Source organism: Serinus canaria, chromosome 17, assembly GCF_022539315.1.
Source record: "Serinus canaria isolate serCan28SL12 chromosome 17, serCan2020, whole genome shotgun sequence".
Classification (NCBI taxonomy): domain Eukaryota; kingdom Metazoa; phylum Chordata; class Aves; order Passeriformes; family Fringillidae; genus Serinus; species Serinus canaria.
The window spans coordinates 1,612,292-1,639,418 of record NC_066330.1 but is presented as its reverse complement, the minus strand read 5'-3'; the positions used below and the strand labels follow the sequence as shown (position 1 = coordinate 1,639,418).

The 27,127-nt window shown below is 50.6% G+C and overlaps 2 protein-coding genes across 4 annotated transcripts; one reads left to right on the top strand and one right to left on the bottom strand.

The window, feature by feature from the left end:
* Nucleotides 1-3,096: 3,096 nt before the first annotated feature.
* On the bottom strand, nucleotides 3,097-13,262 carry RBM18 (RNA binding motif protein 18). The gene is made up of 5 exons (XM_030231552.2): nucleotides 13,114-13,262; nucleotides 7,505-7,631; nucleotides 6,887-6,973; nucleotides 5,058-5,143; nucleotides 3,097-3,712 (listed from the first exon to the last, which is right to left on the bottom strand). The coding sequence occupies exons 1-5, from the start codon at nucleotides 13,224-13,226 to the stop codon at nucleotides 3,553-3,555; spliced, it is 573 nt and encodes a 190-aa protein (XP_030087412.1). The 5' UTR covers nucleotides 13,227-13,262; the 3' UTR covers nucleotides 3,097-3,552.
* Nucleotides 13,263-13,316: 54 nt separating this feature from the next.
* MRRF (mitochondrial ribosome recycling factor) lies at nucleotides 13,317-25,614 on the top strand. Of its 3 annotated transcripts, XM_050980905.1 has the most exons (7): nucleotides 13,317-13,377; nucleotides 14,188-14,385; nucleotides 14,637-14,792; nucleotides 16,005-16,123; nucleotides 18,752-18,843; nucleotides 23,898-24,057; nucleotides 25,101-25,614. In XM_050980905.1, exons 2-7 carry the CDS (start codon nucleotides 14,211-14,213, stop codon nucleotides 25,176-25,178), a joined length of 780 nt encoding a protein of 259 aa, XP_050836862.1. In that variant the 5' UTR covers nucleotides 13,317-13,377; nucleotides 14,188-14,210; the 3' UTR covers nucleotides 25,179-25,614. The 3 variants fall into 3 exon arrangements, with proteins under 3 accessions (XP_050836862.1, XP_050836863.1, XP_030087413.1); XM_050980906.1 differs by lacking the exons at nucleotides 23,898-24,057; nucleotides 25,101-25,614 and adding an exon at nucleotides 23,607-23,853; XM_030231553.2 differs by lacking the exon at nucleotides 14,188-14,385 and having other exon boundaries at nucleotides 13,324-13,377.
* Nucleotides 25,615-27,127: the final 1,513 nt, after the last annotated feature.

Below are 27,127 nucleotides of genomic sequence, written 5' to 3'. Positions count from 1 at the left end.
GGCGGGGAGGGGGCAGCCCGGTCCGGCTCGTCCCGGTCCTCCCCCGCCGCTTCCCGCCCCGACGGGGCGCACGGTCCGGGCCGGCCCCGCAGCCCCCCTCCGATCGCGGCAGCGGGGATCGCGCCCACCGCCGCGGCGTCTGGCCGCCCGCCGCTGCCCGGGCTTCATTAGTAACCTGATAATTCCCCAGCAAAGCCCCGGCAGCGGTGCCACCGCCGGGTAATTGCAGGACGGTAACGTGAGCTGATGGCGGCCGGGGATGGATCCTCGCCGTTATTGATTGTGACAGCTAAATTGTTAACCGAGAGGGAAATCAGATGAAAGCCATTTTAGAATAAATACAAGGCATTAGGTTTAAACATCGAGGTTGCAGGAAAGCCCGAGAAACCCCCAGGAAACGGAACCCAAGGCCTGTCAGCTTGTCCTCCCCTGTCCCCGGCTCCACAGAGGCCGAGTGCGGGGGGACACGGACAAGTGCAGAGGCGAGATGCTGAGAAAGGACAATTTAAACCCTTCGTTCTCACTGGTGGGGCCTGAATTAGCTCTGGCTGCTCCAGGAGAAACACGTAGGAGTTTTCATGGACACAGCCACGAAAGCTGTCTGTCCCCCTACGCAGCACTGGTCGAGGCAGGGCCGTGCGGGGTTTATTTGCATCCCCAGAACGATGCTGGGCTTGGCAGCCACGGCTCAACACCACGGGCCAGCACCATTCAGCCAAGCAGATGCTTGCACTGCTCTCATGATTACAGACCCAGCTCTCTGGACCTGGCAAAGCCAGAGCAGGCTCAGGAATGGGGTGACTCCAGCCCAGCTTCTGCCCTTCTCCAGCCCTGGGAGTAAGTCTTGGCTCTGCAGTGTCCTGCTCTCACTGCCTGCTGAGAGCAGACAGATATCACACATGCATCTTGCACCAGGGACAGAGCCTGGGCAGTGACTGGGGAATGCAAAGCACTGCAGCTCACAGGTATCAGCCCCGAGTCCATCCCTGTACTTACCCCCCTGAGCTCCCTCCTCCAGCCCTGGAGTTTGCACAAGGCAGCAACAAGGTGGCAGCGTGTCAAGCAGCAGTTCGGCCAGAATCCCAGAATTTGGGGTTGGGAATGTTCTGTGTTCCCAGAGGGAAGATTCCACGCCTGTCCCGAGTGAGGGACTGTCACCACAGGCAGAATGGTTCAAATACCAAGGAAAACCCCACACTGTGGCCATGGTGAACATCGCCCTCAGTAACCCACCTTGCTCCCATGGGTTTGCTGGAAATACAGGGGAAGCAAGGAACCCCCTCAGAGGACAGTAGGGCATCCTGGAGGTGAGAAACAGCCCAATTCCCCTCCGGAGGAGCCAGGCACCAAGCCCAGCTCTCCTTCCCACCACCAGCTGCCACCCTCCCTACTCACGGCTCCAGCGATGCCGCGCTCCCCGGCGCTCTTCAAATCTCTCTCACTACGGTCTTATGCAAAGTCCCAGGGCTGATACTCATGAAAAAAAAAACAGTTTCTGAGCATTTCCCTCCTCCCAGCTCCAGAGTGAGGAACTCTGGGCCCCGGGGAGAGCAGGCGGCAGCACCAGTGCCTGCCAGGCCGGCGGCAGCAGCAGTGACCAGCACAAGCACCGACCTGCAATAAAGCTCCCCCAGGTCTGAGCCCGGCTGGACAGACAAGGCACTTCTGTTAGCGACCACGGCAGGGCAAGGAAAGAATTAAAAATAAAAGACTGATGCTATTGTACCCCGGTTCTGTCAGTGGACTTCGGCTGATGCCAAGCATTTACCACCCTCACTCACTTCCTGCTTGCCACCCTCGGCTTTCCTGGAGGAAAACATGCATTTTAAATGTTTATTTAGAGCTGTACGAATTTCAACAAATTGTATTGAAATACAAATAAATATCAAAGGATGTTTCTGAGGGGAGCACAGCCACACACCCAGTTGAAGCCAGGTATCTTCAGGTATCTTCCTAATGGGAACAGAATTCAGAGCTGTTTTAAACAATGCAGATACAGACCCAGAAAGCTACAAATGTTAGAGCACACAGGAACAAACACAAGCTGTTCACAGAGGAATGCAAACGGGTGTCACTCACATTCAGAGGGGTACAAACTCCCAAGAATACTACTTTTCCCTCTACTCAGGTACCCAGAAACTAGGAAACAAACATTAACAGCACGAGACCTACTTCAGAACAATTGAGGCTTTCAACAATCCCCTGCCACAGACAGGCACGGCTCCGTTCCAGGTGCTCGGTTCGGCAGCAGGAAGCCAGCTCTGCCTGGAGGGAGGTGTGCTGCTGCTGCAGGAATACAAACCTCCCTGGGCTGTGCCACTGAGCAACTCCTGCCTGCACTAACTGGGGCTGGTTCCAAATTGTTTTCCTCCTACTGTTTGAGACCACCATTACCCAGCTTGGGGGGAGCAGCTCAAGAGTGACCGATGAGGTCTGACAGGACTAGGGAGGGAAAATCAGACCAGTGTCACCTGGACCTGAGCACGTGAGTTCTGTGACATCCTCCTGGCACATGCAGTCACAGCACTGTGTGCACAAAGGAGAAAATGCTGCCAGAAAGTGTTTTTTCCTCAGATTTCTATTTTGCAGACATTTAGGGGGAAAATGTGCTGCAGATCAGATGGTTCAGAGCAATGCCTTCCATCAGATCTGTGGATTTGGCCCCTGGGGCAGTCCCAGCTCCCCACAAACCCTGGTGCCACCTCACACCAGAGGCAGCTGACCATCTCTACCAGCCCGTGGAAACCAAAGCTGGGCAGAACAGGAGGCAAACACCAAGTTCATGGCTTGAAGATGTCTCAGAGGCTGCAGTTACTCCCACACTGCCACACCTGGATCACGAGGAGCTGCCACCACTGGGGATACTGAACACAAATGCCAAAGCTCAGGGCACAGCACAGACGTCAGAGATGTGTAAATACACTAATTCCTGAAGGCAGGCACACACCTCCAGCCTAAATGACACTGGAAATACCTGTGCTGTGTCATTATCATATCATAAAGTAACATTGTGGAGTGTGCAAATCAAAATGCAAAATCAATTGGCCTTGGTGCATATAAAATATTGCATGCACAGTTACTAAAGGTGTTGCAAGATCTATTTAAAATGAATTTTATTGAGATGAAAAAGTTTTTCCATTATAACTACAGCATGTTAATCAAAACCAAGTGCTTCCCCTTCCATTAAAACATGAATTGGAATACATTTTGTTCAAAAATACTTTAAAAAGTAATCAGTTAAATGGAGTATTTTTGGATGTGCTTTACTCCGAACGCTGGTTACTGTTCCTAATCTGGCTAATGAATGCACACTAACAAGAGGTTGCCTGTGTGTTCAGCAGAGGTTTTGAAGGGAACCTATTTCTCTGAACAGCCTTCAGCTGTGAGCTGCACAGGCAGGAACGTGCAGACCCTCGGGTGTGACAGCGGGCTGTGCTGGCCGTGCCCTGCTCGGGTGGCACTGTCCTTCCCACTCTACAAAAGTACAAAAGCATTGGAGGACTCCAGGTATACAAAGCAGTGTTTCTTGCTACCATCATCCATTCAGAAGCATCATCTTCTGGATTTCCAGGCAGCTCTGGAGTAAGGAGTAGTCCTTTTCTTATCTGGTGGTTTGAAGTAAGAATAAACAGGTGCTGCAGGATATTCCGCATCTGGATTTTCTGCCATCATTTTCAGCTTGGCTTCAATGGCCTTTATTTTTGCACTGACACTGGAAAGAGAAAGAGCAGAATGGAAATTGAGCTTGATCTTAGCATGAAACCCAACTACAGAAATCCAGAGATTCTGCTGACACGAGAATCCTTCCTGCACAAGGAGGGGCCAGGCAGCCCCCACTGCTGCAGCCACAGTGAGGCAGGAATGCACAGCTCAGAGCCCACACTGCTGCATTTCAACCTCTGCACGGGTTTGCTCCTCCAAGAGACACCTCAGCACCACAAAATAACGGCCCCTGCACCTATTCAGAGCTTCCTTGAGGAGGCTAAATGAGACAAGAACACGGCAAGGCTTCCTCCTTCATGTGACATGATGTCATTTCAGGAGCTCTGAGCATGTGCAGCAGAGCAGAGCTCGGAGCTGACTGCTGGGAACAGCAGAGAAATGAAAGCCAGACTTCCTCCCAGCTACAGCCCGCTCGGGATGGGAAAACCCCAGACTCTAATTAGGTCAGGAAGAAACATTATTTCAGCATTAGCAGGGTTTATCCCAAAGGGAGAAGCTATCCTAGGTTACACCCCAAATTCCTAGGACTTTTGTTATTCACTGTCCTCCACTGGGTATGGACGGGGAGGAATGTTCCCTGCCCCACTGTGGCTTCTTGCACCATCCATCCTCACTAGAACAACCCCTTTGTGCCACTGGTGCAGTTAACAATCTGCATGACTCAAACCCTTCTGCTCTTTCCTTCCTAGCCTGTTACTTCTGAGTTACAAGCTCATTTTATCTCTGGGCAAGTGCATTAATCTGGTCCTGGTTCCTCACAGGGTCCCACTGACAGAACACAGAGGAAAACCACACAAACAAACTGAATTAGCAAAGCAACTATGTGCTTCAGGTAAATGCAGTGGTTGGAGAATTTAACCACATCCCACAGACAAGACCTACGGGCAAAAAACCACTAGCAAAAAAAAATTAAAATTAGTTTTATGTGAAATAACTACCTGTGATTTTGTTTTAATCTTCTGCCACTATTGTGGAACTTCTTGCTCATAAGAATTTTGCTGAACCAAATTAGTCCAGTAAAAACCCAATTCACATGAAGTGCAGAGATTCTGGCCAAAGGAGATGGAGTGATATGCATTCCCAATTCCTGATCTCACCCCATTTCCTTCCTAGTACCCATTGGCTTTGCACGTTAGAAAATAAACTTCCAGTCTGAAGTGTCCCACATCAAGTGAGCAATTTCACAGGCACTGTCCTTTCCAAACCAGCTTTTTTTGCTGTGCTACATTTTTAACACAAACAATGCCAACAACTCTAAATCTTACTGAAATGGAAGAAGTTGGTGCCCTGCCAGTCCCACAGCAGGGTCACCTCTCACCCAACCCATCTCCTACCTTAGGTTGGACTGGGGTGGCTCCGTGCTGGAAGATGGCTCCAGACTGATTGGAAGGATCTTCTCATTTTTATTGTGATCATATCTCTGCAAGCAAGAGACCAAGGACTGAGTCAGCTGCAATTAGGAACAAAGAAACATTTCCCACAGATGGACTTTAAAGCTGGATTAGCATTGCCTCAGGTTTTGTGGAGCTTTTGCTAGGAAAGATTTTGGTGGCCAAACACTGAAACAAATCCCAACCACAATATTTGGTTAGTACCACCATGGAATGCAGGCTGGATACTGAACAGTTATGTGCATTGTACTGTGGATCCTTAAACCTTATCCTGTCACTCCTTGTTCCCCTCTACATAAGGCAGGAAGCACAGATGGTAAACTTGAAGGTAACTACTGCACTACTTGCTGTGCTCTTTATGTGCAGAGCCAGAAGGCAACCGAAGCACATGAGTGCACAGAACTGGGCAGTCCTGGGAGAAAAGATGGGAAAAAAATAAAAAAAATCAGTCAGGAACCCCCTCCTTTCTGTAGAAGGCAGATTGTGAGTCTGTCATCTCTGTGGGCAACAGGCCTCCTGAACTATTTGCAGTGTTCTGCTTCCTTATTTCGCTTGGCACAGAGTCAGGTTTGTTTTTCAGCAGAGCTGCTCAAACCGACAGCGTCTGCTGAGCCTTGGCCACTCATCCCAGAGCTGCTCAGCACCGTGCTGGTCCTGTCTAAAACAACTCTTGTTACAATGAGCCAAAGGCTTGTGCTGTTAAGTCTTTCCATTCAGGGACTGGAAAATGCCATGTGAAGTGAGTGATTATTTATGCATGTTCCTCCCCAGACCCAGGAGCAGCTGGGCAGACACTCACTCCTCCAGCTCAGACTCCCTGCATGGCCTAATCATTCCTCAGGCATCCAGAAGCACGTGGCACTCCAGCAGCTCCACAGATCCAGAAAATGGAGACTGGGTTTGCACAAGCTTGGATGTGCTGACAAGAGCCCTTGAAGTCAGTAACTAAAACAATGTGGTCTCCTTTAATGAAGATACCTGGTTTGGCTTTTTAAGCAGATGCTCCAATATACTTGATAAGACAAAGCAGAAAGCTGCTGGGAGAATAATCAACTAAAAGAAAACTACCCAAAGGAAAATAGCAACAAGCATCTCTCCTCTCTGTCTCCCCCAAAATCTGTCTATCTGCAAAGAAAGTTATTAAAAATAAATTTACTATCTTGTATTTGATAAAGCAATAACTGTAGGAGAAACAGGACAAGACCTTTAAAAAATGAAAAGAAGGATGTTAAAGAAGGAACTGCCTAAGTCAATCTTAAAAACTTGATTGTTTATGTGACGGAACAAGGAATAAAAGGATATTTAGCTTAGATGCAGAGTATGTTACTTTAAAGTCAAAACTAATTAGAGCTGCTGCCACATAAGTGCTTTCAGAAGTGGAACCAAGTAACACAGCAACCGGTAATTGGGAATTTCCATACCTCTCCTATGCAAAAAAACCACAAAGGGAAGGATTCAAACTTCCAGCCAATTACTCACTAAGTTTGGGAAAAGTAAAAACATGGGCATTTAGAGAAGTAATCTGTTCACACTGCTGTGAGCAGAAACCCCCTCCCAAAGAACCCCAGGTTAAAGGGCCTGTCCTCACTCACAGCTAATCCAGCACAGCTTGGGTAGACAGGAGAAGCTGTAAACATCAACTCCCCGAGTTATTTCCTAGAACAGACTGAAATTATTTTGCCAGGCAAGGACTGCCTTGATAAGAAGGCTTTATTATTAAATCTTTTCAGTTTTGCAAACTACTAAACTCCTCCTTGCAGCAGCCAGCTTACCTTGACTTGTGCGTGTGCCCACCGCACCACCAGCTTCTTGGAAAGGGCCAGCTTCCCATTGAGACACTGGATCGCCTTCTCTGCTTCCTGCACAGGAAGACAGCTCCATAAACAAACCAAGCCTCTAGTCAAAACCCACTCACATGGAAAGAGCCCTTTTCTCTTTGTTATTTAGCCTGCTGTAAGTGCAGCTCACTGACAGCACAGAAAGTTTATCCCGCTGTACCCCAATGCAGGCACACCTCTGAAAGACTCCCAGTAATCAGACTTTATCTGCCTTGCTGCTCCACCCTCCTGGGATTAATTTTCTAGATGCAGTGTTAGGGCTCTTCCGACTTCCTTATCACAGCTGCAAAATGGACCAAAGAACTGGCCCTTTCTGGTTAGCACTAAAAGACAGGATTCAGGAGAAAACAGCAGAGGAGGTAGAAAATCACTATTGCTACTTCCAGGAGCAGTCACAAAGTGGCTGTGACAGAGCAGAGCTGTTAGAATCTGTGGGTTTGTGTAGACAAAGTATTGAATTTAACCTTTCCTGTTGTAGCTTTGAACTAGCATTAAAAAAATGGGAGAGAAGTCCATCATTTATATCAGAACTTTAGATAAAAAGCAACTTACCTGTTTGGTTTCAAAGTTGACAAAACAATAACCCCTGGGCTGCCCTTCCAGAGCACCAGACTTGTGGAAGAGAAAGTCAAACTGCTTTACTTTGCCAAACTTCTGAAGAAGTTTGAGGAGGTGGTATCTGAAGGGAAGAGAAAACATTTATGATGTTTCATCCCACTGACAGTGAGCAGATACAGAGGAACCCCTGACACACACAGAGCTCACACTCAGCTGTCACACACACAATCCCAAATCCCTGCAGAGGTAGGTGCCCTGTGCAGCACCCCTTCAGCATCCATAGCTCTGAGCAGCACTACCAGTGACTTTCCAAAGCCCCAAGGCACAAAGCTCCCTCCCAGCAGTGCCAGCTGAAGGGCACAGAGATCTATTAATAGCTGCCTTTTGGACAATTATGCAATGGCTCCCAAGGGGTTTGGGAGGGCTTTGCCTCCTGCCTCACTAAATCACTCCTACTTTTAAGCATAATCCTCCTGTCTCCACCTCTCTAGCCCTGATGTGACCACCTGAAGCTCCATCCCAGCTGTACTCCTGTCCCAGCTCAAGCACTCTGAGTCCACAGCACCTGCATCCCTCAGGACCCTGCTGCTCCTGCTGCCCTCCATCTCCCAGAACAAACCCACCCTGTCCTGTGCTAACCAGTGTCAGTGCTCTGGCAAGGACACCCCAGGGCACACAGACACTTGCCTGGAAAAGATGGAGATGCAGGAAGGCAGAAGAATAAACTGAACAACCTACAACCAGGAATTGCCAGCAGGCCCCAGCAAAAAAGGCACCAGCCAGCTCTCAGTATCATCCAGCCTAAATCTGCCAGTGCTTCTGGCTCAGACAGCTTTTCAGTGACATGCTCATGGGAGTCAGACACTTTTTTAGCCAATTATCTTCCTGCCTTCCAGTGGGGAGTGTGCTGTTTCCAATAAAACTGGGGAAAGCCAGAGTAAATCTGTCTGCTTAGTATCTGGTGCACTGAACAACTTAAAACAAGGAGCACATATGCTGTACAGGCCACATCTAATCCCAAGAGTTCTCTGCAGCTTTTTTTGGTTCCCTGGGATTGAAGTGTTTAACAACACTGGCTGACCTAGGAGAAAAGTGACACTCATTGCTCCTTCGCTGCCTGACCCCATCCCTGACATTTCAGAATTATTGAAGTGTTTAATAAGGGTGTCTTAGTCACGACCCATCTCCCGAGCAGCTATAGAGTGTTTGTTAGCAAGCCACACAGTCTAACCCCAGTTTTCAGAGTTTGAGTTGAGTGTTTCCAGTGTTCAGTGCTCAGAGAACCTACCAGGATAATAGCAGGCACCAGATGAACCTCCCATGTCCAGACATGAGTGGCCAGCAGTGGCCCGAGGCAGCCAAGGGCACCAGGCACTCCAGGCACTGTCCAGATGGGAAGGGCAGACAACATTTTTCCTAATAAAGCCTGATAGGATGTCTGAAAAGAGCCTTAGCCCTTTGTTAAGCTTCAGAAGCCAGGCAAGAAAGTTCCAGGAATGTGAGTCATCCCACAGGATGGGTCACAGTGGACATTCAGGATGTGCACTTTTAAAGAGGTGAAGGTGCAGCGTGTGTGCAGACGAGCAGTGCAGGAGGGCCAAGTTACCCCCAGGGGAACACACACATTGTCATTGATTATGGAAGGCTTCCTACATCCTTTGCAACACCTAGGAGCTCTCAAACTGCTCTGAAAGCAAGGGCAACTGGAAAGAGCAGGGCGAAGAAAAGGAGCTGATTACACAGTAGCCAAATTTCACCACCTCACACTTCCAAAAAGCAGACACAGATGTACAAGTGAAAACACTGACTTCGGAGATGTGATGTATAAAAAACTCCACATGTTGGACTTCCAGAGCCTCCAAGAGATGTAAACGCACCTCAGGTTTGTTTCTGTAAACATACTGCTCCAGAAAGCCCTTGGAATTTCAGCAGCATGGAAATAAAGTCCTTACACCAGGACGCTGTTCCCCTTCTGGCCATTACAGAGGCAGAGGAAGGGCAAGGAGGATTCTCCCTGAGTTCTGCACTAAAAATCCCCACAGCTACCTTGCCAAAATGAATTCTTTGGGGGGTGTTTTTCTTTTTTTTCTTTTTTCCTTGAGAGAGTCTGCTTTCAAATAATATCTTCTTCACAGTGAGGTGATCGTTAAAACAATTTTCATCATTAAAACATTTTTCCATTAAAACAATTTTCATCAACAGCCTAGAAGTAACTTATGTCATCTACTTTGTAACTTTTGTCATCTACTTTATTCAGAACCCTTTGTCCAACCATGCCTGCAATTTTACAACTGCAGGCCACCTCCTCTCCGTAGAGCAGCTCAGAAATCCTGTATAATTAATGTTTTAGGCTGTGATTACAGTTTGTTATTGTTAAAATACTGAGGGCATTAACAGTAACTTGACAAGTAGTTCTTCAGGCCAAGAGGTAAGGAAGAAGAAGACTGTCATGGAAAACCTGAAGCCTTATTATTTAAAAAAGAAAAAAAAGGTGAGATGTAAGAAGCTTTACTATGGCAACAAGGACAAGGTGGGTCCCCCAGAGCCTGGAAGCGTTGGCACCGCTGCGGCCCCAGCGCGGATCCGCGGCCAAGCTCCATCTCCACTTCCTGTCATCTGATGTGGATGCGAGACAAACCTGCAGCTCCCCCGTTTCCTTTTCCTCCTCTCTTCCTCCTGGCACCCCCAGCGCTATTCAGACGCAGGCAAGGCTTCCTCTGAACAATGCTGTCCCAAGGACCCGCGCGGGCCGGGCCACATGCAGAAACCATTACTGCAGGAATTCTGCCCCACTGGGAGCTGCCAGTGGGGGGCTGTGACAACAGCTTGTGCACACATTGTTTTCTAGGTGACACTCATCGAGATGGGATCCTCGACAAGCAGCACAGCAGCTGAGGAAGTTCAACACCCCTACTTCGTCCCCGTGGAAAATGAATGGGCATTGAAAGGCTACGGGAAACCAGATCATGTGAACAGAGAGCTGAAAACGAAATCTCTGCCTGGCCAAAAAGCTGCAAAGTCTCAGGCAGCTTTAGGAGCAGGAACGGGCAGAGGAGGCAATTCTAGCCCACCTGCCACAGGGAGACAGAACTGAACTGCGTGGCTTTGCCCCTTGGGGTGGGATGAGAGCACACAGCTGAGCCACAGCACATGGCCTTCCCTGCTGGGCACAAATGGCGGTGGTGACACCAAACCACAAGGAAACACCTGCTGCCATCCTCATGCAGACCCCATGGCAGGGATCTCACGGCTTCCAGAGAGCCTGGAGACACCATCCTATGTCTCAAGCAGCTGTGAGGTGCCCTGGTGCCAGCTGTGCTCCTTCCAGCTGCTGAAAGCACACTCAGGAGTCTCCCAACAGCACCTGCTCCCAATGGCAGGCAATGCTTTAAGGGTGCTGGATAAAGGAGTCACCCACAACCAGCAGCAGCAGAGAGGAATGCCCAGCTGAAGAGCCACCATAACCCAGTGCCCAGGGCATGTCAGCACCCCCAGCTGAGTCACAGTCACTCAGTGTGTGCAACAACCTCCCAAAAGCACCAGCTCCCAGGCTGAAATTCGTGGGCAGCCCTACATTTATAAATGCTGCTCCTGCAGCTTGTGCTCCAATGTGTGCATTACCTATTAACTCCCCAGCACTTGACTGCAGCTCCAGTTTGCTCTTTAAATGGAAGTCTTGGATTGATTCAAGACTTTCTGATCTCATTTCTGCTCGAGAGTGTCACAACCACTTATTAACTCTGCCAACAACTCAATCAACCTTACTCTGCCTTAAACAAATCCAACCTAGAAATAACAAAGGCAGCTCTCTAAAAAACAGATAAAAGCTGCAAATGCAGAAACATTTCATTTTCAGGGGTTTGATTTAGTCATGTGAGTAGTAACCTCAACAGGAATAATTCAGAGGAGCAACTAGAACTAAGAGAAGTAAGCCCTTAGCATGAGAGAGTAAGGATCAAGATGATTTATAGAAATTCACTGACCACACACTTTCTTTACACTGATAATGTGCTAAAATAGGCTTCCTCTTCTTTTATTCACAAGGAAATGGAGATACAACATCATTTGCAGGAGAGAAGAGCCATTTTAAAGCAAAACAAAAGGCAAGACACAGAATTTTAAAGCCTGAAATAAGCAGCAAGCACTGTCACTCATCCCTGGGCAAACTTTAAACATTTAGGAGCATGGAAGCACTCTAGGATTGAGAAACCACCAAACTCACTTCATCCAAGTGATGGAAACAGTAAATTTTGCCGTATAAACCTATTACTTATCTGGCCAAGACTAAAAGGAACAACCTACCCTGAAAGGGTCTTTAACAGCACTGAGGATCCCCCTGGGCAGTGAAGGATCCAATGCACTCACACCCTACCCTCACCCTCACCCAGCTCCTGAATCCCTGAGGAGCCAGCAAACACCACTCAAGAATTCCTGTATCTAATTTCACGTGGTCAGTGAATGTGGACAAACCACAGGGACAGAGCTGTGGGATAGAAGTGGTAATTAATGCAGAAACCTCCCAAGCTGAATGGCTGAAATCACAAAGCATTAATGATTCCATTTAGAGGCTATTAGGGAGCTGCTCTGCTCAGATGAACCACACTCAGAATAAACCCCAGCACCTGCACACACACAAAAAGAACCAGGAGGAAAAAGTATTCCACGACAGGCACACACAATAGTTAATCAAAAATGCTTGTTTGTTGTGAGTGTGTAAAGCCCAAATTGTTTTGGTTTGCTTTCCATTTTATACAACAGTGATTTCACAGCACCCTATCCAAATACTGGACAGCACATCATATTCCCTTGACAATTTAGCTGTTCAAATGTTATGCTTGCACAGGAGATAATTATCCATAGCCTGGAGAAGACATGAAATGCTCACACACACGTTTGATTCATGCATTTACCCACCACAGCAGCCAGTCCCACCACTCGCACCTCCTCACCACCCACTGCTGCAGCCACTCTTCTCTGAACTCTCGCTCAGCAAAACACCAAAGCAGAGCTGCTGTTTGGCACAGATGCCTGCCCGTCAGCTCTGCCCTGCCCACCTTCCTTCCTCCAGACCCCAACCACTCTGGGTACAGCTTCCAGGGCTATGCCTTGCTTTACCACTGTTTGCAGCACGGTCACCCTGATATTCTACATTTCCCCAGTTCGGAGCACGGGGATGTTTTCAGCCCCTGGGCTCCCAGCCCGAGCGCTGCTTCAGGGGGTGCTGTCTGCAGCCTCTGAGCCCCTGGGGGCGGGAGGACACCGCGCACACAGACGCACCCAGGCTGGGGCGATTCCTGCCCGCAGCAGCACCCGGCAGGCACGGGCCGCTCCTCGGAGCGCAAATCTCCCGCAGCGGGCGATCGGCCCCGCCGGCCGCGGGCAGAGCCAGAGCCGGGAGTGCCGCACCCGCCCGGCCGCGGGGGCACCCCCAGCGCCCGGAGGGCTGCGGGCACCGGGGGCCGGCCAGTGCTCGGGCTAACGCCGGGGCCGGGGAGGGGCGATGCGGCACCGCCCGGGAGGTTCGGTGCCGCTGCGGGAACATGGCCCCGTCCGGGGCGGTGCCGCCGCGGGGGCGGTGCCGGGGGGGTTCCGCGGTCACTCACTCGGTGATCTTGGGGTCCAGGTTGCCGATCCAGAGGCGGTGCCCATCCTGCAGAGCGCCCTCGGATAGGATGGAGGCGTTCTCCAGCGGCAGCGCCTGCCGGCCCGGCTCCATGGCCGCGCGGGGCCCGCGCCGCCCGCTCCGTCCCCGGGGGCCGCGGCCGCTCCGTCCCCGCGCAGGCCTCGCCCCGCCCTTGGCACCGCTCGGTGACGTCACGCAGCGGCGCGGCGATGACGCTCTCCGGGACGCGCAGGGCCGCGCTACGGTGAGCGAGGAGATGGCGCCCGCCCTCCCCCACCTCCCTTCTCCTCCCCTTGGCCGCCCCCGGCCTCCGATCCCGGCCCCCGATTCCCGATCGCCGGCCCCCGATCCCCGCTCCTCGGCGCGGCTTTCCACGGGGTAGCGGGGCGAGCGGGCCGGGCCGTCCTGAGCAGGGGCAGCGGTGGGGGCGGGACCAGGGCCAGGGCGTGGTCTGGTTGGGCGGGGCATGGATGGGTGGGGCGGGGCATGGATGGGTGGGGCGGGGCCTGTGCGCACCTGCGCGGCACCGGCACCGGCACCGGGATCGGGATCGGGATCGGGATCGGGACTGGGACGGGGACGGGGACCGGCGCCGGGGGCAGGGTCAGGTCGCGTGTCCCCGGCGCAGGGAGGGCCGCTGCCTCCGGTGGCCGCCAGCGGCAGCTCCGCGGGGCCCGAGTCCCGTGTGTGTTGCTGCAGCTCCGCGGCTGCTGACACTGCCCGGAGCCCCGACCGGCCCGGTGTAATAAACCCTGTGAACATGGGGGTGCCGGAGCCCCGACCGGCCCGGCTGGAATGGAATAAACCCTGTGGATATGGGGGTGTCAGAGCTCTGAGGCAGAAATGGAAGCCTCAGCCCCGCTGATGTGCGCACAGCCGGTACCGGGGGGATGCTCCTGCTGGGCAGCCGTGGGTTTGTGTCACGGGCACATCTGGGCAGATGTGCAGAGGCCGTGCTGACAGCGCTGGCAGCCGCCGAGCCCTTCCCGCGGCATTTTCCCGGCGGCCAGGGCCGATGCCCGGCGTGCTGCCCTCCTGCCTCTCTGCCCTGCAGGTGCGGCACTCAGGACCGGAGCCATGGCTCTGGCGCTGCGCTCCCTCCGGCCCCTCCCGGCGCTGCTGCTCCGCCGCTCCCCTGCCCTGGCCCCGGCGCTGCCCCGCGCTCCCGGGGGCTGCCCGGCCCCGCTCCCGGGGGGCTGCGGCCCCTGTGGCCAGCACACGCTGCCGAGCCGACAGCTGGCTACCAAAAAAGGTAAAAACGGCAGCTTCTCTCATGGTTTTGCAACCTCTCTTTCAATACTTATTAAGTATTTTTAATATATTTATTTATTTTGGCTGAAGTGCTCAGGTGGTGAGCTCTTTACTCATTAAAAATACAGTTACTTTGGTTTTACTTTAGTTTATCTTAGACTTGGTTCTAAACCTGAGGAGGACTTTAATATCTTCTTGAACTTTCTAACTAACTTGTCAGAAATAGAAACTAATCTTTTGTGTGATCTGCAGCTAAAGGTAAAGGGCAGAGTCAAGCCAAAGTGAATATCAGTGCTGCCCTAGTTGAGGATATTATCAATCTGGAAGAAACCAGTGAAGATATGCAGGCAGTCATAGAAGCTCTGAAAGAAGATTTCAGCAGAAATCTCAGTGTTAGAACCTCACCAGGTTGGTAACTTCCTTGTGTGATGCTCTGTGGCCTGTCAATAAGGATACAAATCCTAGTAATAGACAGCTCAGATTTTTTCAAAATCAATTTTCTTTTCCTGGAGTTATCCAATTCCTACAACCCTGACATCCCCAGCTAGAGGCTTTCTTCACCCTGAGCTTGACCAGGAAGGATCCATTTTTGTTAATAGCTTCCTGGAAATAGCTTTTTTAAGTGGGAGATGTCAAAAGTGTCTAACTGAACTGTTTGCAGATGTGATGAAGAAGCAGGTTGTCAGCTAATGGTGCAGTAGGGCAGGAAAAACCCAATTGCCATTAAATGATCCTTTTGGAAATTGCCATTGGCCTGGTGTCTGGCATATACAAACTCTTTTTCTGCCCTGCATCTTAGTGTGTAGTAACCTGTAGGAGCCTCCTTCATGGATTCTGTGTTTTAGGAAGAAATGTGAGTGTTTGCCTAAGCTGCAGTTACTGTAACACTCGGAGCATTTGTGAGCATATCGAGTTTCAGGGATAAAATTTAACATTAAACAACGGCCAGATTTGACTCATTCACCACCCCAGCTCTGGCAGGGGCACTTCTGTCTTTAATGGAGCTGGGAAGCATAGCTTGGTCTCTTAACTATTTATTTTAACCATAGGTATTTTTTTAAATTGCCCTGATAAAGTACCTCCTGTCCCATGTGCCTTTTGGCCTGTTAACATTTTGCAGCAGAAAATAGAGAGCAGGTTAAGAGTAGCTCAGGGAGAAATGGGGTACTTTAAATTGGGCAGTGTACAACACCCCTCTCGGGGCCTGGAAAAAAATAGAGGGGTTTTAGATAGCGCTGCTAAGTTAAAGACAATATTTGTCTTGATTTTTATAGCAACATTTTGATTTTCTTTAAGTTGTAAGAATTAAAAAAAATAACCATTTCCCTTTAATTCTTAACAATCCTGCCTAGTTTTCCTATTCTAGTAGCAAAAACAAACAAGAGGGTTTTTTTCATGTTTTTGTGCTTTAGAGCAGCTTTGAAATATTTACCTTGTGAATACACAGGGGATGCCTGAACACAAACAGCACCTGAGGTCTGAGTAAACACCATTTTTTCCTTTGTAACCTCTGCATTTTGCATGGCAGAAGGGAAGTGGGACAATGTGGACACGTTTTTCTTCAGTATCCCTGCACAGTGTTCTGTCCCACTGAAGCTCCCTGTGTTTGGTTCTTTTGAGGGGCCCTGGATCACATAACTGTGGTGACAAAGGATGGGAAGTTTCCGCTGAACCAGCTGGGGCAGATCTCACAGAAGTCACCTCAGCTCCTGACAGTGAACATGACCAGTTTCCCAGAGGTGAGGACACATGGGGAGGGGAGGTAATTGCCACAGGAACAAACAGGTTGATGCTGAGCAAAGGAGCATTTAGACAAAATCAGTCAGACGTGGCAGGGCTGCAGCCTGGGGCTGGGCTCTGTCACTTGGAGCTGACACTGAACAGAAGGGGCATTTTGCTGCTGACAGCAGCTCCCCAGCCCCACGTGGCTCCCAGAGCAGCTCACCTGCAGCAGCACAGGCTCACAGGAGAGTTACTGAGTGCTGTGCTTGCTCCCAGGGTTGTATCCAAGGAGTGCCACAGTGACAGGGGTTTGCTTTGCAGGCGCTTTCCCTCAGTTGGATCTGCAAAACAGCATGGAGCACCATGAACCAGATGCTGGATTCACTGTGCCCTTCCAGCCCTCCTCATTTCCATGCATTTATGAGAAGTCTGAGCACACACACTCACCTGGCTGCAGTGCTCTGTCAGCCCTTTGTATTCCTTGCTAAGACGTGGCCATGCACAGAACCAGATGTGTAGTTGGAATTTGTGCTGGGGACTTCATCAGGCACCTCTGAAAGTTGCTTATCTATTACCAGGGCTGCTGATAGCCCTGAGAGTTCATGAGAGAAGCTGTGATGGAGCCTGTGACCTTCTGAGCAACTTCCCTGGTGGGGCTGAGCTGGCCCCTGCTGAGTGCTGTCACTGAGATCCACTTGGGCACTGCTGAGCTTGGCAGCTCCTCCAGGTCAGAACCCAAATCAGGGGCTCTGGTTTATCTTCTGTGAGACACAAGTTCTTTTAATTTTCTGCAGGAGCCTTAGGCCCATCCCTGAACGAGGCAGCAAACCCAAATCCCAGCTCAGCTCAGGACCTGCAGCAGGTCCCAGGGCCAGGCACAGGGCAGCAGGAGTGAGCACAAGGTCAACAATTCATCCTGCTCCAGGGCTGGAGCAGTGCCAGGCCTTATCTCTATTTATTTTGCAAAGGTTTCCCCATTTAATTAAGTCAGCCAAGTCTCAGAGGAGGTCAGTGCAAGGCACTTGATGCCAGAGTGTTTCTTAGAGTGAATCCTGTGTTTAAAGGCTCTGAAGAATGGAGGCCCCTCATCAGCGAGGTCCCACGGAGTGTCAGTGCTGAGAGGGCCAGGGAAGTCCCTCCATGGCTTATCCCATGTCCAGGCAGGAGCTCAGGCTGAGAAATGGGCATGTGAGAAATTAAATATCCTCTAGCTAGCATTGCCTACATTTGCTTTCTGTGCTAAAGGACCACTTGAACATTTCTCTCACCACAGCTGCTTTATGCCCACACCTGTTTTGTGATAGGTTGGGCTAAAACCATTAGAGACATGATCACTTGCTGTCATTATTTACAGCACACAGTCAGTAATTCATGACACTGAGAAGCAAATAAAATTGCCTGAAGACTTTGAGAAATAAAATAATCATAGAAGAGGAGTTGCAGAGCCAAAGTCTGTCTTCTCAAGAGTTATAAAACCAAACAACACTGGGTTTTTAAATACAGTTATTTTTTTCACAGGCTACAAGAGGATGGAGGCAATATTGCAATATTTTCCCTTCTCTCATTACTTTCCTCCTCTATCTCCTCCAATATCTGTGTTAAACAACTCAGTTTTTACTGAGTATTTCTTTCCTGCAGACCAGGCACTGTCCATGGAATAACACACTGACATTCCTGGAGAGCTGAGATCATTTTGGTTGCATTTTCTCTGCCCTTGTAGTTTCAGGGGACAGCAGTTGTCTCCTGCAGAACACCAGCAGAGCATTCATCTCATTCAGTGATGTCACCCATGAGGGACCTGAACAAATCTGCAGAGCTTTAGTTTGTGCCTCAGTTGGCAAAAGCTGAGCTTTATAAATACAGTCTGAGCTACATAAATACTGCAGCAGCCTGGAGCTAAAGTTAATGATGGCAGAGAGTATCAGAAATAGCATTGTGCCTGGTAGGAAACGAGTGCCACAGAAAAAAAACTCCTGGGGCTTGTGAGAGTCAAGAATGAAGTGACCTGGCAGAGCCCTGTGGGTGTTCTTGGCCAAACTCTGCTTTAACCCCAAAGCCTGGCACTCTGTAGAGGTGCACTCACCTTGTGACGGGGGTGAAGCCTTGCAGTCACCAAGCAAACCTGCCACCCCACCTTCCAAACTCAGCAGGCTGCCAGCCAGCAGCAGGGGAGTTTTGAGAAGAGTCCTGTGGTCAGCTTGTGGTGCTGAAGTGGTTAAGTTCCTTTGGGTTTCAGAATTGGCACTGGGTGATTTCTGGGGGGAAACATTCAGCTGGAATTTTCAAATGCTCAGAATCTTTCATCTCCTTTGCCACAGTCGGGCCCTGCCTTGGGAATTTGTTGCGGTTTCACTCTGCGTTGCCTCAAACCATTCAAACAGTTTCAAAGAAGCAAAGCACTTTTCTTTTGTTGTTGCTTCCCTTCCCCTCTCCTCCCTGCGTGCCCCCTACCCCAGCACGAGGGGCTGGAGTTTCCCACTCGGTCTGATCAAAGCTCTCTGCACCAATGTCACTTCCTGATCTCACTGGTAACACAAGTAAATGTTTCCATGTTCCATGGAGATGGATTGCCAACTATTGACAGAGTTCTGGCATATGGGAATGATTATTTCCTAATTCCCTTTACCTTTTGATCTGTTTTACAGAGCACAGCTGCAGCTGCAAAGGCCATAAGGGAGAGTGGCATGAACCTGAACCCCGAGGTGGACGGGACGGTGATTCGGGTGCCAGTGCCCAAGTGAGTATGGATGCCCCAGCTCTGCACCATGCAGGACAGCACAGAGCCCTGCAGTCAGTGCCCTTCAGAGGGGAAACATGCACGATTGCTGTGTGTCCCCATGCAGCTGCTTTCCAGAGAGCTGTAGTTTGGGTTCAGGAAAAAATCTGAGCCCTTGGAAGGGTCTTGTGAAACCTCCTGGGAGTGTCTGAGCTCTGTCACCACATCTTGTATCTGGAGATTGGTCTGATTTTTCATCTTCCCTCTGCAGAGGAAGCTTGGTCCTGGCTGGCTGCAGCACTTTGAAAGAGAGAGCCAAAGGCTTTTGAAACTGTATTGCTTTAATTCAGGGGCTGATTCTTTGCTGCCCTGCTCTAAATACCTGCAAATACACCAGCACAGAACAGCAGTGTTGAACCAGCAGTATAGGGAGAGGAGCACCTTGCTGCAGAGAGCACTAAAAGGAACTGATGAAAGTGAGAGGAAGGAAATTTATAGCTTTGACAAAAAAATCTGCTCACTCTCCTGTGTAAAACACAGTGGTGGCTGTATGGAAAATGGCTATGGGGCTGGAAAAGCAGGTTGCCCCTGGGCAAGGGCTGAGCATCACTTCCCTGGTGTCCCTGGGCATGGTGTCCCACCATGGTACAGACAAACAGCTCCCACACAGGGCATGCACAAACCCCTTGCACAAGCAGGTGACTTCTTGGTAAAGATGAGCCAGGCATTTGGTGTGCTGTAAACCTCCTTTAAACATTCTGTGGAATTTTACCCAGCATTTTGATCAGAGAAGTCTAATTGCAGCTTTCCGTGGCTGTCGGTGAGAGGAATGACATTATCATTCTATTTGCTGATTTTCCTTCCCTGTGCTCCCTGCCCTTCCCCCATTCCTCAGGAGAGGAGGCAGAGGAGGAGGAGGAGGGCACCATTATCTTTGTAATTGCTGAGGCTCCTGGGTTGCTGCACAGTGGTTTGATTGTTAATGGGCACTTGGGTCATCCTTGAATACGAATTGCAGGGGAGGAAACTCCAAAACTGCAAATCCCCAGCTTTAACAAAATCCCGTGTTTTTAAACAAATGTGTAAGTCTGTCACTATCTTCTGTGGTGCTGCAGAGTGAAAACAAGGCTTCTCTTCCCGGGGAAGCTCTGCCTCTGTGCTCCTGTGTTCCCTCCTGTGTCAGGGCTGCAGCTCTTGGTCCCTTCCTGGCTGCTGGCAAGTCCTGAGTTAAGGATCCTGGGAGCTCCTTGTCTGGGGCTGTGGGAGTTCCAGCCACTCACCTTAAAGACAAACAGTTCCAGCCTTTTAAAACCCCCTAATGAAAAAGGAAGGGCAAAGATAATTCTATCCCTCACTTACTTTTAACAATTTTTTTTAAGTTTTGCATTATTTCCAGCAGTTCATGAAAGAATATGACAGAGAGATGCAGTGAAATTGCAGAATTACATCAGGTGTGCAAAATAAGCAGCAAATCAGAAATGAAGAGACAATATTAATGTTGGTTCTGAGGACTTTGGTTCTTTCATGAAGGGAGGCACAGTAAAAATGAAACCAAATCCAAATTGTCCTTACCTGTTATTATAACCCCTCCTCAGTCTGACCTATCAGCTGGACACACATGTGCCATATTTTGCTTTGTGCAGGTCCAGCTGTGCTCCAGAATGTTTCAACAGAGCATTAAAAAATGGAGTTTGCTTTTCAGTATTTGTTCTGTCAGTTTAGTTTTTGCAATGCAGTTTTAACAGAAAAAATACACTCGTGTGGTTGGTGTTTACTTCTGCTGCCTGCCAGGATGCCTCTGCTCCCCAAGGCATTCTCCTGTTTGTGTGGCTAGCACTGCATAGGCAATATTTATTTGTATAAAAAGTAGCCTCTGAGGGTTTAAAAATAAAAATTACAAAAAAAAAAAGATGAAAAAAAAAAGAAAGAAAACCATCCATGGGAACATTTGTATTGGTTGATCTCTTGGCCGAATTTGACCTGACCTTGTGTCTTTTATGGTATTGCCTCATTTTTAGATTCATCTTTTTTGGACCCATTGTGTTACACTGGATATTGTTTGTAAATCAGTAATATTTTTACACATGCTTTACTGAAAGCCAGATGACTCATTTGAAAGTTTAATGACTCATTGTGAGCCTTTTTTTTCCCTTTGCCCTTTAAGAAATAAGCAGATACCTACTATGGGGAGAAAGGACCAAAAAATTTCACTTGGAAACACCCCAAAGCTGTTGTGAGCTGCTCCTGCTCATCATCAGGAGCCTCTTCCCTGTGTTTTATTGAGCAATAAATGTTGCAGCCTGTGTTTATCTGCAATTATGAATGCAGAGTGTTTAGCTTAGCCTGCTTTCCTTTAGCTGATCCCTCTCCTTCCCAGGAAATTCCTGGTGTTGGAGGTACAGAAATCACTCTTACCCAGAGAAATGTCTCCTGTTGAGCTGGGTTGTCCTCTCAGGGTCTGCTCTGCCACATGCAGGGGTGGGACCTCGAGGGCTGCAGTGCTGGGGGAGGCAGAAAAAAAGATATTCCTCAGAAAAAGAGATGTGACCCCCCCCGAGATGTCACTGAGCAGGCTTTGCCCCGGGCCAGGCAGGACAAGGCTGTCCCTGGGGGAGTGGCAGGGATTGACCCTGCTGCTCCATGGGCTGCAGGGGAGGGCAGCTGGGTGGGAGCTTGTCCTCATTCCCCATCTGACCCCCTTTCCCCAAGTTCACTTCACACTTTGTTTTGGCTTGGAGAGGGGGTAGGGACAATGGTTACTAGACAGCAAAGCAAACATACCTAAGAACAGCTTAAAAGTCCCAGATCTCGGGGCAGGATTAGAACAACTGTCCTTAGAAACCTGGGGCCTGGCTCGTGTTGATGGATTCCTTAACCAGAAACAGCATCTGCTTGGAAAAGTGTCTGTTTCTGGCATTATTGGTAGCATTGCTGAGAATTTACACACAGTCTGGCTGGAACATAAAACCCGCTGAGAAACTCCCCGGCACTGCGCGGTGATAAAAAGAAATTGGTGTTAATAAAGACAGACAGGGAGGCATGAAAGCTGTGACCCCGTGCCAAGAAGCAGAGGAAATCTGGCAGTGCTGCATAAACAAAAACATTTCCTCCAAGGCTCGGCAGCCCCGGGCAGGCCAGCGATACCCTCGGCCCAGCCGAGCGCGGGGCTGGGCTCCCACCCCGAGCTGAGCTGCTCCCTCCCAGCCAGCAGGGATGGGACAGACCCCCAGCTCCCTCCTGCAGGCTGAGCAGCCAGGAGTCCCTGCCCACTTCCCCCCAAAAAGCTGCCTGAGGAGGTGCCCTCAGGCAGAGCTGTGCCTGTGAGCTCTGTTGGGGGTTCTGGTCGTGCCTGGGCTCTGCTGGGAGGTGGGATGTGGGAATGCCCAGAGGAATCAGTGCTGGGATGCAGGGGAACCATAGGGAGGGATCCCTGCTCCCTCCTGCTCAGGCTCTGGGGCCAGGCTCCAGCCTGTGCTGACCAGAAGCCTCCTGCCACACGAGGTGAGTCAGGCTGGAGCTCAGGGAAAGGTTCTTCCCCCAGAGGGTGGTGGAGCCATGCCCAGGCTCCCCAGGGAATGGGCACAGCCCCAGGGCTGCCAGAGCTCCAGGAGTGCTTGGACAACACTCTCAGGCACCAGGTGGGATTGTGAGGGCCAGGAGTTGGACTCTTCCAGCTCAGGGTTTTCTGAGATTCCACATGACATTCCCTGGCCAGCTCCCTCCACAGGGAGGGGACAGGCCAGGGTGCCCTGGGTGCCAGGGCTGGGTTGGCTCTCTGGGTCTGCCAGCTCTCCTGGCCATCCTGAGTTCCTGTAAACACTAACTGCTTCTGGGAAACCTCTTCCCTCTGGCACTGTGAAATGGGGATGGCTGCCAGAGACCTGGCTGTGGGGACAGGCTGGGGGTCCAGCTGTGCCCCCAGAGCCCACACCCACTGAGGGGCACAGCCCAGGCACTCTCACCCCACATTTCCTGAGCCCTCTGTGGAGAGAGTCCTGGCCCCAGGGTTTTGGTGACCCAGGCAATTTCTAAATACTCCTGTGAAATGTTTATTTTGCAGTATCACCCCCACGCATTCTCCTGCTAGTGAGTCTCAGGGAGTGCACTGGGGTTTTTCCTTCTCAGGCAGTCTGGAAACTCCAAGAGCTATAAAAATAATTAAAATATTAATGTTAGCACTAGCAGTTGACAGTGGTTAGCTGTAGGTGCTGGAGCATGACCCAAGCTGAGGGGACACCTCAGCCATTCCTGAGCCTTTTCTCACAGCCCCCCTCATCACCAGTTTTTAGTTTGGGATAGAAAGTTGAACAATTTTTTGTGACACCACAGCATTAACTGGCCCCACATCAGGGGGAGGGTTCACCAGGAGTTCTCCTGGTCTGAGTTACCTGTGGCTTACCATGTCCTGCAGCATCCTCTTGTCATCCCAGGTGCTCATTCCGTCTTGGTGGGAAATCCTGCTCATGGTGAGCTGGAATAAGATTGAGTGAAAGATTCCAGGTAGATAATTCAGGCTCTTCAGCTGTAGGGAGGCAAATCCCAGTTTCAGGAGCAGACGTTTCCTCCTGGCTTTGCAGTTTTGTGCTTTTTAGGATGACACTTTTCACTTGATCTTTCAAGTCTGGAGCTGGATTTTTCCTCTTTCCCACACATGCTTTGGCAGCAGGCAGTAAGGAAAGTCTGAACATTTCAAGATGACTTTCAGGCACTGCAGCAAGAACTATAAAGCAAGATTCAGTCCAAGATCCCCAGCTTAGGGCTGAGCTGGAAATTTTCCATTCTAGGTTCAAGACTGCTTCCTTGGAATGCTGTGCAGAGCTGGCAGATCTTCCCAGGTGGACCAAAGCAGAACGAAAAGGTGTCCTGAGCTGTTCAGTCCCTCTGCCCTGAGACAGTGTCTCCACACAGAGCCAGCTCCACCTAAAACCAGCAGCTTTTGTGTGTCCCTGAGCAGGGCAGCACCAGTTGGAGAGGATCACTCATTCACCCAGAGTCCTCCACAGAAAATAAATCTGGCTGTGCTGCACATGACACTGCTTTTCCTTTCGGTGTTTTTCCTCTCCTCTCTCTCCCAGGGTCACGAGGGAGCACAGGGAGAGCCTGGCCAAGCTGGCCAAGCAGTCCACCAACAAGTCCAAAGAGGCCCTGAGAAAGGTGAGAAGCAAAAGCATCACCCAAGTGAAGAAGTCCAAGAACAAAGTGTCAGAAGATACCATCTGGCTGCTAGAAAAACAGGTAATTTTTCTTTCCTTCTGCCATATCAGTGGTTTGTCCCAGCCCTTGCTGATAAATCCTCAGCACTGAGACCCCAGTGGGGCAATGGACAGCCCTGGGTTGGATTTCTGGAGCTGGCAATGACATTTGTATCTGGTTTTTCTTTGTGAGATTTGGGGCTTCAATCTCAAAGCCAGATTTAAGATATGAGCCATTGTAAGCTCACACAGGGAAAAAGAATTCCCCAAAAGCTTTTGTACTTGGAGGGATTGTTGCACAAACCAGCAGAATTTAGGGAGCAGAACAACCCATGACCATGGTTGTACCACCACTCATGCCATGCCTGGCCACTGCTAATGTGTTAATGAGCATTGCTCCAGTTGTTATTAATGAAAAGGCCTGCAGGATTATCTCTGTTCTGAGTTTTTGGCTCCAGTTCAGGAAAATACTTAAGCACATGCCTGATTCCCTAAGAGCAGATGTCACTGAAGTCAATTACTTGGGCATAAACTCAGGCACAAGCCTGAGAGTTCTGCTGAGCTGATGCCTCTGAAGGCAGGCCATTACTTCTTAGCTGTTTGTTTATTAACAGCTAAAGTTAGATACATTGCAAATGCTCTGGGACAGTTCTGTGTGTGCTCACAAAAATAAACATCCATAGACAGAGGGTTTGTGCAGGCAGGAAAAATGGCCATGCCATTGTAACCAAATCCTGCAGGAAGGCTCTCCCAGAGCACACAGATGTGTTCTGCACTGGTGGAGGTGACAGCTCCAGTGGAATTCCTTTCTTGTACCCAGATTTTCCATTATGAGCAAAGGCCACTGTCAGGCCCTGTGGAGAAGCAGATCTTACTCCCCTGGAGCCAGTGCACAGCACAGGGTGTGCTCCAGGCTTCACCTGCCTGTGTCCATCCCTTGTTCCCAGGAGAGCTGATCCCTGGAGAGGCCTTCAGCAATCACCAGTCACGTGAGGCCTTGTTCCAAAGGCTGGTTTGCTCCCTCCTTTCCCTTTCAGCTGTGGCATCCCCTCTCACAGAGCTCTGGTTTGTGCTGTCTTGCCACAGATCCAGCAAATGGCAGATGAGGCTGCTGCAGAGATGGACAAGCTGCTGGCAGCAAAGACCAAGGAGCTGCTTGGATAAACACCATCCCAATTGTCAAAAACATCAGAAACATCATCCCAGCTGCCCCTGGAGCAGGAATGGACTGCCACAGCCCCAGCACCCACCCCTGCCCAGGGCCAGCAGCCTCAGGGGTGGGCAGGGGCAGCTCTGTGCCTTGGCTGCTGCCATGGCCTGCCTTGGGGTGTGCTGGAGGGAGGGGGGAGCTCTCCTTGTGTCCTTTATCCAGGAGGGAACGGAATTGGATGAACTGAGATCAAAAATAAAATACCAGGAAGGAGAACTGGAAACTGCTGGAGGCACAGAGGAAGGACTGCCCTGCTCACTTTGTGCCCCATCTTTGCCCCACAACTTCAGCCACCCACGAGAGGAACCTGCCTGTCCTGCTGCAAACCTCAGCACTTATTTCTGCCTGAAATAAAGTCCAAAGGAGGTGTGGAGCAGCAGCCTCACGACAGCCAGGTCCTGGTTGGTTGGTGTTCCCTTGGCTCACTTAATCCAAAGCAAGCATTTGCCCCTTGCCAGGGCAGCAGGGTGGGAAGGGATGAGGGAGCTCAGCACAGGGTGGGCTCTGTGGGGAGTACCCTGGAACCAGTGCTGTCAGCACAGCTGCTTCAGCCAGGACTGAGAAGACCTAAAGCCAACACAGGAACTTCCCAAAAGCAGCATCTGCCTCCCCAGCCATCTACAAAACTCCTGTGAGTCTCTGGCAGCAGAGCTGAGGGCTTGGAGGAGGTGTGAGCAGAGCAGGTCCTGAGCTCATGACACAGCTCAGCTCCTCACTGGGAGCAGGTACTTCCCGAGGGCAGCAGAGGCCTCGGGGGTGGCAGCAGCAGGAAGGTGGTGGCAGCCCCAGCCCTGCTCCCAAGGCATTTGGGTTCAAAGAGCACCAAGTGCTCTGCACTCCTTAAATAAACAACTCCCCAAAAGTTAGTTTGTGTGCCACGGGGAGGGGGAGGAGGATGAAGGATTTGCTCTGCTAGGGCCCCACATGTCAACAATTTCTCTGCTTTGTGTATTTTGGCCAAAGCCCTTACCATGATAAATGGATAAAGGAAGATGGCGAGCCCAGGGCGGTTCCACAGCTCGGGAAATTGCTTTCAGCCGATTGCTGCATTTCTTCTGACATTTATCAACTGGGCTTTTTTTTTGCCATTGTTGCAGCCTCAGCATCCCCACAGCAGCCTGGGCTGGAAGGGTTTCCCTGATACCTGCAGGAGCAGCAGCTGCTGGGCTGTGAGCTCCACAAAGCCAGGGCAGGTGGAGAGCTGCTGCTGCTCATGGAGGCTTCTGGAGCCTCTCCCCATTCTCCAAGCCCTTGGGGTGGTGGCAGTGAGTTGGTGGAGGCAGGCAGTGGAGCTACAGGGGGTTACACATGGGAATTGCCCAAATATTTACCACTACACAAGGAATAAAGCCTGTGGTAAAACTACCCTGGTGCTGGGCTGGGGACAGAGCTGCCTGGATGGTTGGGGAGCCCGTTTACCTGTGCTCCCCTCTCACCCCTGTGCCCTGGCATCAGCCAGGAGCAGCCACAGGGCCCACAGAAACTGCTCTCAGCCCTGGTACCACCAAAGTAAGGCAGGCAGGATATGAACCTGAGGAGCTGTGCCCCCTCTGTCCATCCTGCTCCCTGCAGGACAAGCAGAAAAAAAGCACAGCCCCAACCCCTCCCAGTCACACAGAACCCCCCAGGAAAAGAGAGGATGGGCACTCACCACTGGCTGGCTCACAGGGCGGCCCTGGAGAGGTCCCACTTTCCCTTTGCAGCACAAATCACCTGCTGCTCCACATCAGGAGCTGCAGCACAAGGTCTGCCTGCTCCAAACACTCCTCCCCTGGCACCAGCAGGAACCTCTCACTTGGTTCCAGCCTGGATTGCACCCAGAGCTGATAAGAAGCTGCAGCTGATGCTGTTGGCGGGTGGGAAAGGAGCTCCAGCTGTGCCAAATAACCCAGGAGGGGAAGGG

Excerpts from the sequence above, each read along its gene's own strand:
- RBM18 (XM_030231552.2), bottom strand. The coding sequence starts at position 13,226 with ATGGAGCCGGGCCGGCAGGCGCTGCCGCTGGAGAACGCCTCCATCCTA. Across the intron at positions 5,144-6,886 it reads GGGCACACGCACAAGTCAAG|AGATATGATCACAATAAAAA; the intron begins GTAAGCTGGCTG and ends TCTTGCTTGCAG. Across the intron at positions 3,713-5,057 it reads CCACCCCAGTCCAACCTAAG|TGTCAGTGCAAAAATAAAGG; the intron begins GTAGGAGATGGG and ends TTCTCTTTCCAG.
- MRRF (XM_050980905.1), top strand. The coding sequence starts at position 14,211 with ATGGCTCTGGCGCTGCGCTCCCTCCGGCCCCTCCCGGCGCTGCTGCTC. Across the intron at positions 14,386-14,636 it reads ACAGCTGGCTACCAAAAAAG|CTAAAGGTAAAGGGCAGAGT; the intron begins GTAAAAACGGCA and ends TGTGATCTGCAG. Across the intron at positions 16,124-18,751 it reads ACATGACCAGTTTCCCAGAG|AGCACAGCTGCAGCTGCAAA; the intron begins GTGAGGACACAT and ends TCTGTTTTACAG.